The sequence below is a fragment of the Anas platyrhynchos genome, chromosome 14, assembly GCF_047663525.1.
Source record: "Anas platyrhynchos isolate ZD024472 breed Pekin duck chromosome 14, IASCAAS_PekinDuck_T2T, whole genome shotgun sequence".
In the NCBI taxonomy this organism is placed as follows: Eukaryota; Metazoa; Chordata; class Aves; order Anseriformes; family Anatidae; genus Anas; species Anas platyrhynchos.
The window spans coordinates 12,862,424-12,882,624 of NC_092600.1; the positions used below are offsets into that span (position 1 = coordinate 12,862,424).

At 53.6% G+C, this 20,201-nt stretch overlaps 1 protein-coding gene across 10 annotated transcripts in view; it reads left to right on the forward strand.

Moving 5' to 3' along the window:
- The window catches only part of LOC101796191 (protocadherin gamma-C5-like), a 220,466-nt gene extending 200,465 nt beyond the window's left edge, over nucleotides 1-20,001 (forward strand). For 9 of the 10 annotated variants that reach the window (XM_072023274.1, XM_072023280.1, XM_072023281.1 and 6 more), the window contains exons 2-4: nucleotides 3,629-3,687; nucleotides 13,392-13,480; nucleotides 17,744-20,001. In XM_072023274.1, coding sequence (XP_071879375.1) covers nucleotides 3,629-3,687; nucleotides 13,392-13,480; nucleotides 17,744-17,970 — 375 coding nt within the window. In that variant the 3' untranslated portion in view covers nucleotides 17,971-20,001. Of the gene's footprint in view, nucleotides 1-38; nucleotides 1,630-3,628; nucleotides 3,688-13,391; nucleotides 13,481-17,743 lie in introns of those variants that run through there. The other variant, XM_072023282.1, reaches the window with a different exon arrangement.
- Nucleotides 20,002-20,201: the final 200 nt, after the last annotated feature.

Consider the following 20,201-nt stretch of genomic DNA (forward strand, 5'->3'; position numbering starts at 1 on the left):
GAGGGTCCCAACGGGGATGTGGAGTATTCTTTCAAAACCAGCAATAATTCACCTGGTAAATTCACCAGGCTGTTCACCTTAGATCCCCGGACAGGGGAGATCAGAACCAAAGCCCCGCTGGATTATGAGGAATCCAGTGCTTACGAGATTGCGGTTCGAGCCCGGGACAAGGGGTCCCCGGCCATGGAAGGACACTGTCACCTGCGAGTGGAATTAATTGATATCAATGATAACAGCCCAGAGATTGTCCTGACCTCGCTCTCCAGCCCAGTGCAGGAGGATGCGACCCCAGGAACAGTGATTGCCCTTATTGGTGTCAAGGACAGTGATTCTGGTGACAACGGGCAGGTCCGTCTGCAGATAGCAAAAGAGCTCCCATTTAAACTGGTGTCATCTTTTAAAGAGCATTTCTCACTGGTCACAAATGGTCCCCTTGATCGGGAGAAGGCCAGTGGATACAACATCACTGTGAGGGCTACAGATTCAGGGTCCCCACCTAGGGCCACACAAAAAACCTTCTATCTCCAAATTGCCGACATTAATGATAATGCACCAAACTTCTCTACCCCTTTCGATACAGCTCATGTTCAGGAAAACTCTCTTCCTGGAACATCTGTCTTTTCAGTGTCGGCATCTGATCCTGATGAGGGTAGTAATGCCAAGCTGTCTTACTCCATCCTGGACAGTGGCATGCAAGACATACCTATCTCGAGCTATTTTCGAATAGACCCAGACAACGGTACTATCTATACCGTGCGGGCTCTGGACTATGAGCAGGACAAGATGTTCCAGGTGCCCGTGGAGGTGAAAGATGCTGGGTCTCCTGCTCTGAGCAGCACTGCTGTGGTCCACGTGTTCATCCTGGATCAGAATGACAACGCCCCCACCATTGTCTACCCATCCGTTCCCAAGGGTTCTGCCTTCCACCAAACCATCCCCTCCGTGGCAGAACCCGGCTATCTGGTTACCAAAATTGTAGCTGTGGATGCCGATAGTGGCCATAATGCCTGGCTGTCCTACCAGCTGCAGGAGACCGCTGAAGCTGTGCCTTTCCTCGTGGAACGCCGCTCGGGGGAGATAAGGGTCACAGAGGCTCTCAGGGAGACAGAAGTCCCCCACCGGCTGGTGGTCGAAGTGAGGGACAATGGGACACCGTCCCTCTCGGCCTCTGTGGTGATAGTCGTTTCTCCAGAGGAAGATGGCGTGCAGGACTTTGCCAAGTCCTTGGACCTCCCCAAATCTTCTCCTAAGGATACCAACCTAACACTTTACCTCATCATCTCCCTGGTGTCCATTTCCCTCGTGTCCTGTGTGATGTTTGCTGTGGCGGCTGCCCGGTGTCTGAAAGCAGGCTCTGGCAGCTGGACCTTTGTGGGCTGCTGTCGAGGGTCTGCCCGCAAGCCCACCTCCCATTTCCATGGGCAGCTGAAGCCAGATGGCTTCATCAAGTACCTGGACGTGGGAGGAGCGGGCCTGACCTCCCAGGGACGGAATTACACCTCTTGTTTCTCCCCCATGTCTGAGCAGAGTGATTTCCTCTTTGTGAAACCTTTCAGCCATTCTAGCACTGCGGAGACCATGGCTGCCTACGAGCAGGTGGCCAGCACCTTAGCAAGTCCCTGTGATGGGGTAAGAGACGGGGGGGTTCTTACTGTCCTTGCTACATGCAGCCATCAGCACGATGCGGGCTGCCCGGCTGCTCTGGGGCTGTCCTGCTGCTGCAGGAGGTGGCTGCAGGGCACGAGTGTGACTGTCCCCTCCTGGGAGGTGGCAGGGGAAAGGTTTGGCGCTGCTGGAGGTGGGGGAAGGGGCTGGGCATCACCATGAAATCAAAGCCTGAGAGCTTTGTCTTGGCCCCGTCCGTGCTCTTTTCTTTTTAAAGTGATTCCTGGCACGTTTGGGAAAGTGGGGTTGTGGGTGCTGAACTCCTTTATTCTGTTTAAGCCCTTTATTCTCTCCACCGTATGGAAGCAGAGCCAGGAGGTGACCTGAAAGCAAAGTTGCTCGGTGTTTCTTTTGCTCTATTTTAGAGGTGTTTTGTGGATGTTTCTCACTTCCTGACTCTCAAATGTTATTAATTACTGATGGTGCTCCGGCAAGGGATTACTTTCCAGCCTGGTAGTTTCAAGCGAGGGGTTGATTTCCCTGCTCGGCACTGAAATCAGTGTCATTTTTTGCAAAGATTCTGGTGACCTTACATGCCCTTGGACTTGCAGAGACTTGGGCAGCGGCGTGCTGTGAAAACTTTAGCCATATGTATTCGGATGTCTAAATACAGATATAAGTGACTGCATTTAGCTGTAGCTTTTTTAACGTTGGGATATAAAAAGTAAAGTCACTTTGTGTCATAAATGCCTGCCCTAAATTTGAAAGTAGTAATTGCAACAGGAATTCAAAAAATAGATTGGGAAGGGCTTATCTAGTGGAGGGGGGGGGTTGTGTGTCAGCGTGTGCATAAACACGTGGATCTAAAATCTGGAGGGCAAGTGTTCAAACAGGGTGATTTGCATGCAGCACGGGTAGCAGTGGAGTCTTTATTCTAGGGGACTCAGTAATTTATTCTAATGTATTCTTTCATGAGAATCATCAAAGCTGTGGCGAAATTAGTAAAATCACATCTGCTGAAGAAAAATCTAGGTCAGCTGTACCCGTTTTCACTTTGCCTTAGTAATTGCATGTACAAGCAGAATAATCCTATAAAACTGATGTTCCACTGTATAGGCTGTGATCTGCTCCTTCCTAAGGTAACCGAGAGGAATGCTGTCCTTTCCAGGTAGTGTATTATCATTCTGGAGTTAATTAAGGAGATTATGATTTTCGGAAGTATGCGTCTTCCATACAGCAAACAGTTCTGCTATTTAGTGCTCTTCACAAAGGCGTGATTCAAACAAGAATATGCAGGCCTGCTTCATGTCCTTCCTTATTTACAAAATGCCCATTGTCTGATGCTAAAATAACAGGAGCAGCAAGTGATGCAAGGCTTACTAATGAAGTTGTAAAGTATGCTGCTGAGTCTGAAGTTTATTGTGCCTCCTAAACAAATGCTGTCATTTTTTTTTGCTGTCGGAAGTTCATTCTTTTCTCTGAGGACAGAAAAATATTGTAATGCTCCAAGGCTACAGCATCTAGGAAGAGTCATTCACATACAATGTGTGAAATCAAGATCTCAGGCAGGCCTTGTTAAGGACAGAAGAAGGACAGATTAGGAAGGTCTGTTATCATTTTACCTTCTGGCATTAAAAGCATCTTTCTAGATATCAATTAGCTCTGCCTCCCCCACTCCTCCAAGCTCATTACTTTGGTATGATTCCTCCTGCTGGATTGATGCCCTTATCAGTTTATTTCATGCTTCATTTCTTTCACAGCCTGGTTTCCTGAGCTGCTCCAGAAGATTATTTGCTGAATAGTTTTTGTCATGCTTTTTTAGTATTCATGCTGGTTCAGAAATACTCAGAAGAAAAAGGCGGGGGGGAGGGGCAGTTTTTTTTTTTTCCTGTTGTTCTAATTGATTTGTTTTACTTCAAAAGAATACGCTGATATTCCAGGCTGAAATAATCCAGGATTGGTTCCCTTTCATTTTCAAAGGCAAGAATAGAGGTATTAAAACTCTTTTCTATTTTCTCTGCAGCAAGCTCAGCCTAACACAGACTGGCGCTTCTCTCAGACCCAGAGACCTGGAACAAGTGGGTAAGTGCATCCTTTCTCTGTGCATGTTTCGGGTGAAGATTTTGTTCCTTTCCTTGTTGCTTTCAGTGCTGGGAAGTCCTCAGTGGGCAGCTCTGAAGATGGGGTTTCCCTGTTGCTGGTAGAATTGCCCAGCCAAAGGGCCAGAAATAAGGGATGTTTCTGTGTCAGCTGCTTGATGGTGGTGCGAAAGCTCTTTGATAAGGTGTCTTGTGTTGGTGTCTAAAAGGACGGTCAGGAACAGGGGGGAGATGGAGTTGTGAGATGGTTAAAGGACTGGAAAACATGCTTTACATAGGCTTGTTACCTGAAGCACATTTTGAGCATTTTGTCTCGATTTCTGCGTATCTGGAGTCCAGTGTCATGATTTCTACCCCTGCTTAGAGGCCAGGGGAAATCATTGTGAGTCCTTTTACCAGCTGCTGAAGTGTGTTGCTTGCTCTGGCTTGAGCATCTCATGTCCTACCACTGCGTGAGCCTCTACGGCAGCCAGAGATTGTGTGGATAGACCCCAGGTCCCCAAAGGCCCTGTTAGAGAAATGTGCCCCTGCCCCATTTAACTGAGCTTCGTTTTGTTTGGGTGTTTGGACCCTGTCCTGCATTCCTTAGGAAGCATCATCACCAGCACAGGGCGGTTCCTTGCTTTGTCCGGGTGCAGAGCCGTCTGTGCTCCCTGGAGCTGGGCAATGGGGCAGAGTGACTAAGGAAGGCAAAATTAAATCTAAGGGGTCAGGAGACTAACAGGAAGGAGCCTGGAAGGAGACCCAAGCTCTGGTCTCACTCTCAAAACCGTGGCTGAGTTTTTGCTTATTTGTGCATAATATCAAAAAGATAACAAGCCCTGGCAGTAGAGCAAAGACTGGCCTCCCAAATGAGCACCCGTCCCCTGATCTATTTCTCTTGCCTCTGGCCCAGAGAAGTTTGCTCTTTGTGGTCCACAGGGAGAAAGCAATGATGGAAAATGTTGAACAAGTGCCCTTCACCTCTCCTGTCTTCCCTCCTAGTGCTTAGGCATGGGCAGAGGTCCTCCTCAAGGAGGGAGCTTCCTGGAGGACCGTCAGGGGAAGAAAGGACTTACCTTGGGGGACCACCTTCCTCTGCAAATACCCCAGCCACAGGTTATTGTGTATGAGGAGACTGGCTCCAGGATAACTCCTATGCTAAAAGATTACAGCAGCAGGAGGAAATTTGGGTTCTGTGCTGCCTTGGCTGGCTGGCTCAGGCCCTGTGTAGCTGCAGGAGGGAATCACCACGTCCCCATGCTCTCTGGTTCCTGGTGGCCTCCTGGGCAGCTTCCAGGGAGGGTGTGACCATGCCATAGTGTCATCCATCGGGTCCTGGATTTCGGTGTTGGAGCTTGCAGTTAAACACTGGTGGCAGCTGGTTGTGTCTGAATCTTTCCCTGGCTCGGCTCGGTCTTTTAGCTTAGCAGAAAGAAAGTTAAGAGACTTATGATAGTTGTAATGAGCATTGCAGCGATTAAACTGTGTCATTAGCCTCTCCTGGCCGACAAAGGTAAAATGGATTGAGGATTTGATGTAAAGCTCAATGTATTCCTACTAGAAACCAAGCATGGGCTTTAAAACAAGGCTATTGCTGGAAAAGTTTTCTCAGAGGTCTGTTGAGTCCCCAGCACTGAAAACTTTTTAATCAAGAAAAATCTTCCTAGCCATTTATGCTCTAGTTCAAATGACAATTAACTGGAAAACCGTGTTAACGCAGAAGCACTTGAGAGTCACTGTAATAGTTTTGCTGTGAGAAGAGGGCAAATGAGCCCTGTCAGAAGAGCATTACTGCTCCCTTCTCCAGCATCACACCAGAGCTCAAGGCACGGCGCTGGTGCAGTGCAGACCTACCTGTGTCAGGGCCCTTTTCTCAGGTCATGGGACAGTGGCCTTCACTCCTCAGGCTTAGATCAGGGAGGTGTTTTTAGTCTAAACCTGTGTTAAAACATCAAACAGTAGGAGAAAAATTATCAAATGCTCAGTGCCCAGGCTGATCAAACAAGCTGATCCCCCTGTGCCGTTCCCGTGCTCTGCCATGCATTTCCATGTCTGGTGTGTGAACCCCCAGCTACTGAGGAGGGTGCAAGGGCAGCTGCCCCAGCCCTGCCCACTGTTGCTGTCCCCGGTGTCAGCCCGTGTGCAGGCAGGTCACCTCCTGCTGATGCATGTCCCTCTCTGACACCCATTTGCTTGGGGAGCACAGGCAGCTGGAAAAAAAAAAAAGAGAGAGAGAGAGAGAAAAAAAAAGAGATGTGCTCATAACTGCGTTTGCCTGCTCCAAATTAAATAGCAATAAAGGCAAGGTGGCTTAGGCTGAAGTTTGAATTGGTCCCGGCGGGAGCCCAGCACTGACCCTAAGCCAGAAAGAAGGCTAAAAACCCGTGTTGTGATTTCTCCTGTGCTGTCTCCGTGTCAGTTGGAAGAGGGAACAGTGCTGTCTTTTCTCAGCATAGCCCTGCCACCGAAACAAATCCCATGTGCCTCCGAGCACCTGGAAGCAGCCGAAGCTCAGGGTGAGGTCAGTAAAGCAGGGATCATCTCCCGATCTCGTACGTCACTGCATTCAGGGCACACCGTTATGGGACAACAGAGAGGGATTGTTCCTTTGTGATCTGAAACACGGGCAAGCTCTGGTTGCACATGCTCAGAAAATAGAGGTCAGACAGCATCTTTTAAAAACACAGTGGGGAGTCAGTCCTGTAGCTGAGTAGAGCGAGTTTCAATTAATCTAATTTGGGAGAAAATGGAGGATAAATTGATTTGTATAATCATGTTTTTATTTTATTGTCTAAAAAAAAGAAAAGAAGAAAGAAATACACCTTTGCTGTCTCCGGGCAAATGTTAATGAATACAGAATAATGCTGAGCAGCAAAAGCAATTCCCAAACAAATCAGACCAGCGGCTGTAGTGGGGATTACAGTGCCGAATGGTCCAAGCGGTGCAGGCGTGGAGCCTGGCAGCACCGCAGGGCATCCCCTGGGGCTGACAGCAGGGGATGTCCCTGGGCATGGTGTGTGGGGGACAGCACAAGGGCTGGGACTGGTACAGGGGTAAGAAAAATCAGCCCTGTGCATCCATGGTACTTCCCAACAAGCATCTTCGTGGGCTGGATCTCTGTGCACCGGTGTGTTCAGTAAAGTGCTGACCTCGGGTCAGGGTCTGGAGCAGGGGAAGGCTCTGGGTTGCAGAAGAGTTGGGGAATCTTCCTGTCATGGGATGATGGGGACAAGCCCAGAGGGACCATGGGGGGGGGGGCGGGGGGGGGCTCGCCAGGGGATGGGGGGCAGTGTGAGAGCCCCGTGTGGTGCTGGGGGAGGGGGGAGCAAAGCTACAAAGAAGGGTGGAGGGCTCTAACCCTGAATCTCCCCGTGCCACTGGTTTCCAGTGCTCCCCCTCCCAGGCTGGATGTGATATGTGGATGCTCACTTCACTTGCCTGTTAAGCAGCACCAGCAGCACCTTGGCTGCCCCGAGGGGGGTTTGCAGCTGGCTGTGGAGATGCTGCAGCAGTGCTGAGGGCAGAGCTGCAAAGGATAGGAGGGGTCTCTCTCTCTCTCTCTTTCTCTCTCTCTTTCTCTCTCTCTTTCTCTCTCTCTTTCTCTCTTTCTTTCTCTCTTTCTGTCTCACTTTCTCCCTTCCTTCCTTCCTTTCTTTTCTTTCTCTTTCTTTCCCTGAGCTCCACTACTCAGGCTTTCAGGAGTAAAGGGAACCTGCCTAGGAAAGGTGGAGGACCACAATGGAAAAAAACTGTCCCAGGAATATTCCCTAAAGCACACAGAGGCTTTGGTTCCCTGGTGTCTGCAGAGCCTGCATGACGCCAAAGGCTGGCAGCAGAAGGAGAGAGCTTCTGGTGTGTGGTCAGGATGTGCCTGCATCACCCCAGCATGGCAGGACAGGGAGGTGGCACGCAGGTTGTCCCACAAACCTAGGTGAGATTTCCCAAAGCAGTGGGACGAGTGGCTTCTGCAACCTGCAGCCACCATGCAGTGGTGGGGGGGTTGGTGGGGTGGCACAGCCAATAACCGAGCCCTTTCCCAGCAGAAAACAGCAGCAAGGGGCTTGCTTTGCTGATTTCTGTGTGAGTGGCAGAAGCGTAGCACATCAGAAACTTCCACCCGGCCCCCAGCTCTGGTTGAAACCACGCAGCAGGTTCCAGAAGCCTGGTGCTGGAATGAGCAGATGGACAGCATGGGGGAAGCAGGCTGAAAAAGCAATTAGGACACGGTGTTTGAGGTGGTATCACCCGGAGAACATGTGCTTAATGGGGCATGGGTATCACAGCAGTTTCTGTGGATGGCCTCTGGCACTTCTGGGAAGTTTTAGGAAATGGGGTCTGATCTGTTGGTATCTATCCCAAAGGCACCCAGGGGTTGAGGCCACCAGCTGTGACAGTGGTGTTCGCTTCTGGGTAGGAGGTTTCACAGGTCCTGCAGGTGAATCAAAGATGTGTGGAAGCCTTGGGGCCAGATTTGCTGCTGCTTCTTGCTGTTTTTCATCCTTCTCCCTGTGCAGACACTGGAGCCTTGAGTGATTCCTCAGCATCTCCTGCAGCACGCAGACCATGGGGCTGCTCTCAGCCTCTTGGTGGCTAGGTCCTGCGTGGGGCTGCAGAGCTCAGACACCAGCTTGTGCCACGTCCTGGGCTGCCCAGGAGAGCAGCTGCATTTTGGTGACTGTTTGAGGTTACTGTGCAGTCCTTGCCCCCGGCCCCTGGCTGCCTTTTGCTCAGCAAACACCTGGGAGGGAGCCACGTAAGCCCACCAGGCTGCCCACCAGGCTGGGCAGTTTCATCTGCAAAGTGAGGTGTTGCCCTGGTGGGTGTAGAAGCAGGAACGGTTGAAGACCACGGAGCTGCTCCCAGCTTTAGCTGGTTCTCTGGTTTCCTATTGATTGCCATGGTGACAACGCTGCTTTCATGCATTACAAGGCTGCTCAGAGCCTGCCTTGGCTCCGAGCTGGTGCTGCGGTCTGTGGTGCTGTTGGGTGCTGGGATGGGGATAGGAGGGAGAAACCCCACAGGAGCTGGCTTGGTGCTGGGGGCAGGAGTGGTCCTGCCAAGCAGGGACAGGAGGCGGGGAGCCCTGCGTGGGGACAGGGACATATCCCATTAATGGGACGTGTCCCTCTCTCCGGACAGTCCCCAGCACATCAGGAGTTACGTCATCACAGCGTTATGTATAGAAACGTTATTTTAGGGCATTTAGCAGGTGTGACATGTATTAGTTTAATTTTTCTCTCTCCATCTGCTTCCTGCGCAGCTGAGCACATGCCACGCTTGGCTGCAGAGGCTCCGGGATCCGACAAGCAGGCGCAAGAACATTTCCAAAGAATTTCTCTAAATAGCTTCCCCGGCATCTTTGTGGCATGGGGGGGGTGACAGGGCAGGGGGTGATGGGCTGTGTAGCACGGGCACTGCTTTCGGGGGGGGGCTGGAAGAGCTGTCTTGGTGAGGGGCTCCCCCTGCCCCCCATTCTCCACCCGCAGAGACATCGTGGTCTTTGTTCTGTCCCCGCCATGCAGAGCAGCATCGCAGTGCCTTGGCCAGCATCCCCCTCGCTCTGTCAGGCTTTGAGCCTCCCCCCCACCTCGCTGCTAAAATTTGGCGATCCCCTTTGCAAAATCAGGGCCCGAAATCTGCGCCTTGCCCAAGCCCTCCCCAGCGCCTGTAATTGCATTACGGAAGAGGCAGGGAATGTGCGGAGCATGGGGGAAGGGCGGGCGGCATCCTCTGCTAGAGGAGAAGGAAAAAAAGGAATTGCAGCAATTTTTGAGCCGGTGCTGTAATTTGGGAGGGCTCCGGCTCGGGCAGTGGGACCGCTGGAGGATGGGGCTGCGGGGAGGGGGATGCTGGCCCCGGGGCACGGCCGTGTCCCCAGCACACCTCCAGAGCTGGCTGTGACAGATCCTTTCCCTGCTTCTTGTCACCGTGCCAGCGTGAAAACGCTGGAGGCTGAGATTTTATTTCTGGTGCTGCCTCTGGCTGGGGCTGGGTGTGGGAGGCAGCTTGGGGGGGTGGGGGGCTGGAAAGGAGACAGACGGAGTGGGGAAAGACAGCAGTGCAAGGGGAGAGGGGCGGGCTGGGGTGCAGGCTGGGAGCATCAGGGCTGCTTGGGAATGGGGCTGGGGGAAGGGGCTTGGAGAAACTGCCCAACCCTGGAGGCAGGGAGAGGGATGCTCCAGCTGGTCCTGCCCCTGCAAGGAGGTGATGGGGGGCTGGGGAAGCACCCAGAGACAGGGAGTGAAAGGGGAAGGGGCTGGGGGGTGAGGTGGACCCCAGTCATGTTCCCTCCCCCCACCCAGCAGGGAAGCCTGGGGGTGGCTGGGGCTGTGGGGTGGGACCAGCACTGGCACAGGGGCTGGTGCTGGAGGAGCTGGAAAACCCCAAAGGTGAGAGGTGGCTGAGGGTGGCACCACCCTGCCCGGCACCCTCGGGGAGACAGAGCCTCATCCTTGGGGTATGGGGCACCCAGCGGCCACTCGAGCCCTGGCAGCACCCTTCAGGCACAAATCAGCTTCTCCATTTTCCTGTGGCACTGCTACAGCCTGGCCTTCCAGCTGCAGAATGAGGAAAACAATTTTTTATTATTTTTTTTTTCGGAATTTCACCGGGCAGTTGTGCAAATAAATGTTTGTGAGGCATTTGGATGCCATAGTAACAAGCTCCATAGAAACCCTGCAAGGAAATGAATAATTCTGTACTGTGGAAGTGAAAGTTAAATAGGGACAACACGTTGGGCAGGGGAAGCAGAAAACAGCCGGCCAGCAAAGCACCGGGGTCCACCCCACACACAGCTTGGGCAGATGCTTGTGGAAAGCCCCTGCCCTGCTGTGTAATTAGCCAGCCGTGTGATTTGGAGCCATATCAAAGGCTGCAGGACAGACCTTTCATTTTGGCATTTCCTAACGTCCACGCATCCCGTTTGGCTGGGCTTGATGACATCCAGATCGACCTGGCTGTGTGCGTGCACCTGCGGGCGCCCACGTCCCCATGTGCTTCCCCTGCTCCGTGTGTCCACTACGCTCTGATCCCCCTCGGATGCAGCATCAATGGGTTCCTCTTTGTCTCAAGTGCAGGCTTGCTTCCTTCCCTCCAGTCCTAGTGCTGGATGCCTTCCCAAAAACAAAAGCCAGCTATTTTCTGAGCTTTGAAGCGTGGAATAGAATTAAACAGGAAAAAAAAAAAATCTGTCCTCTGTAGGATGGGTTTTTATAAAAAGCCTATTGAGTCAACACCATTTGTATTAAAAACTGCGAGTCCTTGCAGTCATTTCCATAGGAACCAGCCTCCTGTTCCGGGCAGCGTCCCCGCAGCAGGCGGGGGGAGCGGGATGCTCGCTGCTGAGCTGTGCACCAGCCATTCAGGGCTCCGTCCTATAGCCCTGGCAGACAGCCAGCTCTGGTCATCAGCTGTGTGCCTGGCTGTTTTTCTTTTTTTTTCAGTGCAAGAAGTTATTTTAGGGTGTTTTTAGATTACTGCATTTATTTTTCCTCTGCTTCTGAATTCTGAATGATTGCACTCGTAAGTAATTCAGCACTTGAATTTCCTGCTTGCAGAGATGAGCTCAATACCATTTCTGCAACTCAGGCATTTCTAAAATAGCTTTTCTGCATGACACCACGGGGAGCAGGGACATGCTTTGGGCCTGTTTGTGCAATTAGGGAGTGCTGGGTGCAGCAGGCTTGGGGGAAAGGACCTGGGGACGTCAGGTTGAACAGGAGAGCAACTGGGTTGTACTGGCAAGGCTGTGATGGCACATTAAAGAGGGGTCAAACCTCAGTCTCTGACTCCAAAACAGAGGTCAAACCACCAGAATGCTACAATTTAAAAAATTTGTCACTTTCTTCTGCTTTTCCTTTCCTCCGTCCCCAGATCCCATCGTTGTTCAGGGGCTGCCCTGAGAGGCAGCACCAGGAGGGATGTGCGGGGCTGCCCGCTCCCAGCATTTCGGGATGGGGTTCTGGCAGCACTGGGAAAGCTGGGACTGCCGGCTGGGGAGGGGGCAGGGAGCACTGGGGTTAAGCAATGGCTGCACGGGCTGTGGTTTGACACGGGGTTTAGGTTCCTAAGCCCTTTATAGGATCTAGCCTGGGGCTCTATTCCCAGCCCGGACATGCCCCTGGTCCTCAGCTGTCCTCTGGCCTGCGGAGTCAGGGCATGGCCCTGGTACGAGCACCAAGATCAGCCGGCAAGGCAGGCAGACCTCACTGTTGGCTGTCTTGAAACCGTGCCACCACACGCGCAGCAGGGGATCGATATAAATAGGTTTTGGGATGCCCTGGGTTGCAACAGATGGCAGGTATTTCGGCAGCCTGGCAGGGCAGCCTCCGCTACATCGGGGACTGCTCGCATCCCACGCAGACAAAGCTGGGCTGTGAGAGCAGGAACGTTAGTGCTGCTTTGTGCAGCAAGGAGCCGCAGGAAGGGTGATTTTGTGGGGCTACCACAGCTCCTGTCTCTTCAGGCACCTTGCTTAAGACCAGCTCTGCAGTTGGGTACCCAGGAGGGTCCATGTGCCCGTCTCCGTTATGCTCACCTCTCCTTGAGTTTCGGAGGGACTTGGCACGTGGATACCTGTCACTGGGTCTGTACCAGGTGTGTGACAGAGCAGGGTTACCTGGGGTGCAATCAGAGCTCTCCAACACACTCAGCCAAGCATCTCCTTTTTTTAAATTCTGGTGTACAGGACACTGGTACACCAGGGAAAGCCGGTGTGCATTTGGGACTTCCCTCCTTGAAAAGCTTTGATGCAGCTGCGGCAGGGACCCAAGCACCAGACCCAGGTCCTCGTGGTGGATCTGTGCCATGGTCACCTGGCTGGTGGCATTTTGAGGTCTCCGTGCTGGAGGCAGGGCTGTGGGAAAACATCCCTGGCCTCTCTGGAGGGAAAGTGAGGCCGCGAGTGAAGGGTGGCTGAGCACAGCTGCCGGGCACCTGGCAGGCATCAATGCAGAGCTTGTTAGGCAGTGCACAGAGCGCTGATTGTAACCTCACCACAAAATCTCCTCCTGGACCAAAGCCTGGTGGCACCCCCAGAGCTTTCCCAGGCAGACCCGTGGTGCTCAGGTCCTGTCAGCCTGCCCCAGGGAACCACGGTGGTTGCTCACCTCCTCTCGTGGCTCTTGGTGGCTGCTCCTGGCCTCCCTTCAGGGCAGGAGCCGCAGAGATGGGCAGCTGCCTCCCTGCTGATCCCCAATCCCCTGGCTCCGTGGGATTTTCTCGCCCTCAATCCCATGAATGAAGCTGCAGAGTGGAGTCATAGCTTGAAACAACTTGAAAGGGCAGCCACCTCGTGTGGCCTGCAAAAGGAACCTGGTCATACAGGGGCGTGTGCTGCTCTGTGGCTCTAGGGCTGGCATTTCTTGTGGTCTCTAACTGGAGGGAAGGCACTTAGGGGGATTTCAAGGTCCTGAGGTGCAGGCTGTCTCAACCAGCAGGAGTTAGGAAGGCATTCCTGGAAGTGCCACTCAGCCCCAAGTACTTTTGGTGTTGGTGGTTATTCGTCAAAAGCCTTGGAGAGGGATGGAGACTTCTGAGAGTGTTTAGACTCCGGAGAGTTATTTAATAGAGGGATTTAAAGCCCACAGCCTCCTCTCTGCCAGCACTGCCCTCAGAGCTGCTCAATGCATCCACAGCCCTGGCTTCTGAAGCCCACTCCTCCTCGCCCAGCCGGGGTAACTTTCTGCTTCCTTTCTTTTCCTGTAGCTCCCAGAATGGAGAGGAAGGTGGAGCCTGGCCGAACAACCAGTTTGACACGGAGATGCTGCAAGCCATGATCCTGGCGTCGGCAAACGGTCAGTGTCCTTTGCGTGCGGGGAAACCACGGCCCTGGCCTCACAGGGGCTTCTCAGATGCGTGCCATTAGGTCAGATGCTTGTGGGATTGACGTGAGCGGGTTAGCTGAGTGGATTCGGGTGGATGAGCTGAACAGAGGCCGTCTGCGTTACCCTGCGGGGGGGCAGGCAGGGGAGGTGCCATCGGCAGAGTGCAGACAGGGCACCCAAACTGTGCTGCCCGTGCACAGGACAGTGTCGTCTGCCCCGTGATGGGACTGTGATGAACGAATGAGCCGGTCTTGGGGTGTATTACGAGCTGTTTTATTCCAGAAGGCTGCAGGAAACTGAATACCTGCCGTGGTCTTGGGGCTGCCGGTGGCCAGAAGCAGGCATTCAGGCAAAGCTTGGCAGCAGGAGGCTGCTGTAGAGAAGCAGCTCCCTTACATCCCCACGGCGAGGGGGAGCTCACTGCAGCAGGGATGCTCTGAGGGGAGACCTGGGGGTCGTCAGAGCAGGACCCCCAGCACGGCTCCCATCCAGCACCCCGCTGGGGCTCACTGGGGTCTTCCTGGGGCTGTGGCTGTGCCTCCTGGCTGCAGTCGCTGGGCTTCCTTTGGGGTAATTCCCCTATTTCCTTGGGTTGTCCTGTTTTACGGCTGCATTGTGTGAAAGCAGCAGACGGGGAGGAGTGTTCTGTGCGCCCGCGATCTCCCTGGCTTTGTGTAAGTGCAATTACCACTCTACGCAACACTCCGGATAAAGAGCCCGGTTTTCATAAAGCCTTTATTTATAAATACCTCCAGGCTTCCCCCCCCCCCCCCCACCCCTGCTTTAAAAATAGAAACAACAGCACAGCCATAAAACCCTGGGTAAAATGCTTTGGATGTTTTCTTTGAGCTCTTGGGAGAGAAGGAATCTGGGGGAGGAGGGTAGTGCTCGATGCTGCTTTCTCGGAAAGCCGCTGCAGCCACCAGGCAGCCCTGAGCCACAGCTGCCGGGGAAGGGGACGAAGGAATTGGGCAATGGAGTTGTTTATGCTCAGGGGGAAAAAAAAGAACCGATGTGAAAATGGGACTCTGCTCTGAAAAACGGCCCTGGAAAAAAACTGCCTGCGGGGGCCCATGTGGTTATCATCCCTGGTGCCTCCAGATCCCATTTCCTTGCTCACAAATAACCTGGTTTTCTGGCTGTGTCAGGACCTGAGAGCTGTGCAGGTCCCTTCCAGGTCAAGCTCTGACTCCTGCGTAGCCCCAGGCCCTATTTAGGCAAATCTCCCCCGGTCCACATGTCTCTGAGGGCCCTAACCTCTCCCCAGGGGGCTGCATTAAGGCAGAGCCCCCCAGGAGAGGAGGGCGAGTGGCTTTCCCTGCTGCAGCGCAGGGAGAGGCATCTCGGAGGTGTCTCCTTCCCCTGAGACACAGCCCCAACCCCATCTCTCCACCTTCAGTGCAGCATAAGCCCTCAAAAGTATTTTGTTGTTGTTTTTGTTGTTTTTTTTCCCCACTGGAGCTGAATTTTCATCAGTCTCCTCTTGCTCTCTGCTTTGCTGTTCTCGCTCATTAAGTTAATAGTGCTGATTGGAGCAGGCTTTGATGAGGGGCAGGGCTAATTGCCCACTAAGCTTTGTGTTGCTCATCCTCGGGTAATGTTTCCTGGCTGTTTAAATGGTTCTCGCCTCTTAATGTCCCCTGCTGGGCTCTGGTTGAGCTCCAAAGGGGAGGCAGCTCCTATGAGCCTGAGCTGCTCCATGCTGGAGACCTCCAGGGGCAGAAGCTCCTCTGATGCTGCCCTGCTCCACCAGCTTCTGGAAAGGGTTGGTGCGGTCCTACCCGCATCTTTACCCTGTGCCATCTTTGTGCTTCGTTTCAAATCCTCTGGCTCCTCTGCCCTCGGAGCTGGGAGCATGGGAAGTTTGAAAATCCAGGATTTTTTAGCAGTCTGCAGGGGCAGAGGCAGCTGCTAGGACAGACCAAGGAGCAGGGATGCTCCAGGAAACCAGATACTGAAGGGCAGGCGTATGAGGCACACTGTCCTTAAAATACTTCATTTTTTTTTTTTGTCAAGAATTTATAGGGGTGCTGTGAGACAGCGAGGGAGCCCGCAGACAGCGAGGCGGCCCGGGCAGCCTCACTATATCGGGTCTCCAAAAGCCCCAGCAGCAGCTGCAGCAGCAGCAAGTGCTCCAGAGCTGCCTCCCCCGACCTCCTGTCCCCTCTGCTTCTGGGGGAGCGGAGCCAGAAGGTGGTTATTTTTGCCAAAGCCTTGTTTTCCTCCTCACCATGTGGCTGCAGGGGCCTCGGGGCCTTTTTTTGGCTAACGGCTGGCCACTGGTGGAGGCTGAGCATAACCTTTCCAGCAAGAAGAAATGAAGTGCCCTGCTTGGCAAGAGCAGCTCGGTGCTGAGTTATAAACCTCTATTGTCCCTGTTCCCTCTTCTTTTCAGCCCTAATGGCAATGTTACCTAGAAACAGCCCTTTGCTCTTGTGCTGGACCAACTGGAGGGCTGGGAACCTCACGGGAGGCATTTTCTCCTGGAAAGCTGTGCTGTGACTGCAAACGAGTTGGTGGGGACCAGTTGTGCTGGGTGCTGCCGGGAGCCCCCAGACCCTTCCTGCACAAAGCATCTGGGATGCTCCTCGGGCACGGGACGCTGTTCCCAACCCCCCAGGCCCCCACCCAGGCTGTCACAGGCTAAATTGCAGCAATGGATGAGACCACAAAAAAGATCTGCCTGGCTGCAGCCTGGCCTGGGCACAGCTCCAGGCATCCCAGCGCAGCTCAGAACCCCCCAGCGGGTGTGGGGCTGGGCTGGGTTTAATGAAATGAGATTCTGCGGGGACCAGGGATCACAAACCTCTGTGAGATGTTTTAAAACGAGAAGGTAGCGAGCAGTAAAACCCTGAAACAGAGAGCAAGCGCTGAGCGTTGCAGCAGATGTAATCGCCTGGCCCTGCACATCTTCCCCAGCCCATCTGCCTGCCCCAGGTCCCCAGAGCCCCCAGATTCTGGGACCAGATTCAGGAAGAGCTGTCCCCAGCCTGTCTCTGAGCTCGTGCTGTGTTTTCCTCCCTCTGCTCCAGCGGAGCAGCTGTAATTTTTCAAGCTGCGATTGCTCAATGCCCCTGACCTCTCCGAGCGGGCACGTGCGCAGGAATATTTCAGGGCACTGGGGGGGCTCGGTGCCCTGCCAGAAGGATGGATCATCCACCTCTGCCTGCTGGGGGCAAAGCCAAGGCAACACAGAGGCGTGTGTGGGTCTGATCCAGAGAGATGATGCACGAGGGGACCAGCCCCTGACTTCTGCTGGTGGTTTGCCTCTACTCCTGCAGGCTGGGGGAGGAGGGACGAGCAGTCCTGGGCTCTGCCTTGGGCCCTTCAGACGCCCAGGGTTTCCCAGCTGTCCAGGAGAGCAGTTAAAAGCCCCCTGCATTAGAGGGGGGCAGGATTTCAGCAGGCTGCTTCCCTGTGAGGCTGTGCGGGGATGCTGGCTGGGGCTGCACATATTGGAGATGATGGTGCGGGGCTGCTGGAGGAGCACTGCTCGTGCTCTGCCCTCCCTCCACACTTGTCTCTCCCCCCTCCCCCCGTTTCCATCTGGTCTCTGCTTCCAGCATCCTAGGGGAGCCCTGCTCTCTGCAATTCCCTTCCCTTCCCTTCCCTTCCCTTCCCTTCCCTTCCCTTCCCTTCCCTTCCCTTCCCTTCCCTTCCCTTCCCTTCCCTTCCCTTCCCTTCCCTTCCCTTCCCTTCCCTTCCCTTCCCTTCCCTTCCCTTCCCTTCCCCCAGCACAGCTCGCTCCCAGATCTGCACTAGCGCAGCGATCGCTTTGTGCTCAGCTTCCTGGAGCCATTTTGCAGTACTGCAAGGGAGGGATTTTTCTTTATTGATCCGTCTGCTCCCGGAATAAACCTGGCTGGGAAAATGCTGGAGTCAGGGGTTTAGATGCAGGGGCAGGGAAAAAAAAAAAAATAAAAATGTAGAGCTCGGTATTGGATTTGCCGTAATGCACTGCTAATGGTTGGGGCTGCTCGGTGTATACTTTGGGCTGCTGGAGTGGGGGGGTTGGTCTCCGGGGAGCGGGGCAGAGCAGGAGAGGTTGTGTCCTGCCCTGGCATCCCCCATCCCCAAACCCCAAGGGCTCAGCCTGGCCTTCCTCCCAGGAGATGCCAGGAGGGAGGAGGAGGATGCTCGGGGGCATCTCCCCCATGTGATAGCGATGAAGGCAGATTTGGGGGGCAGGCTGCCCACCCGTGCTAACGCCCTGCCCTTCTCTCTGCCCCGCAGAGGCCGCTGATGGCAACTCGACGCTCGGGGGGGGCACGGGCACCATGGGGCTGAGCGCCCGCTACGGCCCCCAGTTCACCCTGCAGCACGTCCCCGATTACCGGCAGAACGTCTACATCCCGGGCAGCACCGCCACCCTCACCAACGCTGCCGGCAAGAGCAACGCCAAGGGGTCCTCGGGCGGCAACAAGAAGAAATCCGGGAAGAAGGAGAAGGAGAAGAAGTAGAGAGGAGACCTCAGAGCGTCAGGGCAGCGCGCTCCAGCACTCCCCCAAAACACAGGAGGACGAATGTGGATTTTGTTTTTATTTTTAACGATTTTTTCTTTTTTTTTTTTGGTGATGCAAAAGTTAGGAAGCGCTGCGAATGTATCGTCATCATCAGAGCTAGGAGCAGGGTGTCTCTGCTGTTAGATCTCATGATGAAAACCAATCCGGAAAATGAAAGCTAACGCAAACAAGTGCCCTGTTAATACTAGCCAACGTTTTATACGACCCCTCGGGTATTAGAATATGCAAGGTGGAAGGGCTTCTGCCATGTCTTTGGATTTGATTTGCTCCAAGATTGTCCAAGAAAGGCACGAGGCTTGTGCTCGGCTTTGTCCAGTGTAAATAATTTTAACAGCGATCTTTTAATTTATAGACCTTTGATCATTTTTGGAAAGAAAAAGCAACTTCCTAGCCTAGAACCCATGCTCCAGATTTTTTGCTCTTTAGCTTTCTTTTAGCGAAATTCACCCTGAACTAGTCATAGCAGTGGATTTGTTGGTAGGGAGTGCTTCGGTTCCTGTTTACCTGTTATCTGAAAAAAAAAAAAAAGAAAAAAAGTAAGTGTTTATATTGCATGAATCAAAGGGAACAATGCAGAGCTGCATCCTAAACATTTATTTTTTTTTTTAAGTGCAACCAGCGATGGCCTGAAAAATGAGATAAAAACTCCTGGTGTCTGAGCAGGAGGGAATTCAGCGCGGGGCTCCTGAGGTGCGCGCAGCTGCCCCGGCGGTTCTGGGGGTCTCTGAAGAGCAGACACATCTCATCCCTCTTTTGCAGTAAATATTTATATGTACAGTAAATGTCCTTTTGGAATTAAAGCTAAGGGAGCCACAGCCCCCCTGCGGCAGGCTCCTTCCACCTGAGGGGGGGGCTGGGGGTCTGCCCACGTCTCCCCCCATCACTCCTGCATGCCCATCACTGGCGTCACGCCGTGCTCCACAGATTCCAGGGTGTCCTCGCATGCCCACACAGTTTGGGGTGAAGGCACCGGTGGAGGTGCTGTGTCTGTCTGTCCGGGGCTGGGGGGTCACCATTTTGTACCGGGGGAGCTTTGGGTACTGAGTAAGTGACAATTGGCGTGGTGGCACCTGAGGATACAACCCGGGCCAGGGACCTGCGAGCTGGGGGTGAGTGCGTGGTGTCCCTGCAAAGGGGGGTGCAGCTGGCACCAGTTTTGGAGGAGGTGGCACTGGCTTTGGGATTGCCACCCCACGGAGGGAACAGAAGGACAAGGAATAGGATTTCTCCACGCTGAGCACATTTCAAGCAAACCCAGCCCGGAGAAGGGTCCTGGTGGCCTCAGCAGCACTGCCGGTGCCACCCACTGTTTGGGGCACCCCAAACTTCCCATTTCAGAGCAGTCGTGGGTGCCCATGCGGGCAGAGAGGGGCTTTTGGTACCCAGAGGTGGGGAGGCAGTGGCCACCCTGGGGTCCGCTCGGTTTCCTGCGGGTTCCTTTTTCTCTTTTTTAATCACTAACACATAACTCACCCGAGCAGGTCCAGCCCCGCACAGGATGCTCACGGCGCCCCGTCCACCTCCACGGTGGCTGCAGGGAGCAGCCCCCACCCCTAGTGCCGCTTCCACAGGCCCACGTAGCTGTCACGTCCCCTCTAGAAACGCTGTAGATGAATCGTAGTCTTTATATTTCTTTTTAATCTGCAAGCTGAAGGTAGTGTAGTGAGTGTCGTGTATTTAGTGGCGTGTTATTTTTATCTCGGTAACTAACTTGTGGACACCAGTATTTTCGATTTCTCTGTATCTTCTTTCCATGTGGTCTGTGCTCCGAGTGTACGTGCGATGAAACACGTTTGCCCTCTCAATGTGTCTAATATTGAATTATACTTATATATTATATATATGCTTATATCCTTCTTATACCCGTATAGACCGACGTCGATGTGTTACACGCAAGTTTTATACTCTAATATTTATATTGCTTTTTTTCTTTGGGAAAAAAAAAATAATAAAATGGTTTCTTCTGAATCACTGGTGGTCGTTGCTGTGTCAAGGGATGGGGGGGGGGGGCAGGATGGGGTGCTGGGGCCACCAGTGGGAGGTAGCCAAGCGTGGTCCGGGGATGCTCTCGGGTCCCCCCCAGTCCTCGGGTCCCCCATCCTCTCGTGGCTCCCCACGGAGCAGCCCCCGGGGTCCACTGCTGCAGCCCCTTCCCCAGCACCGGGGGG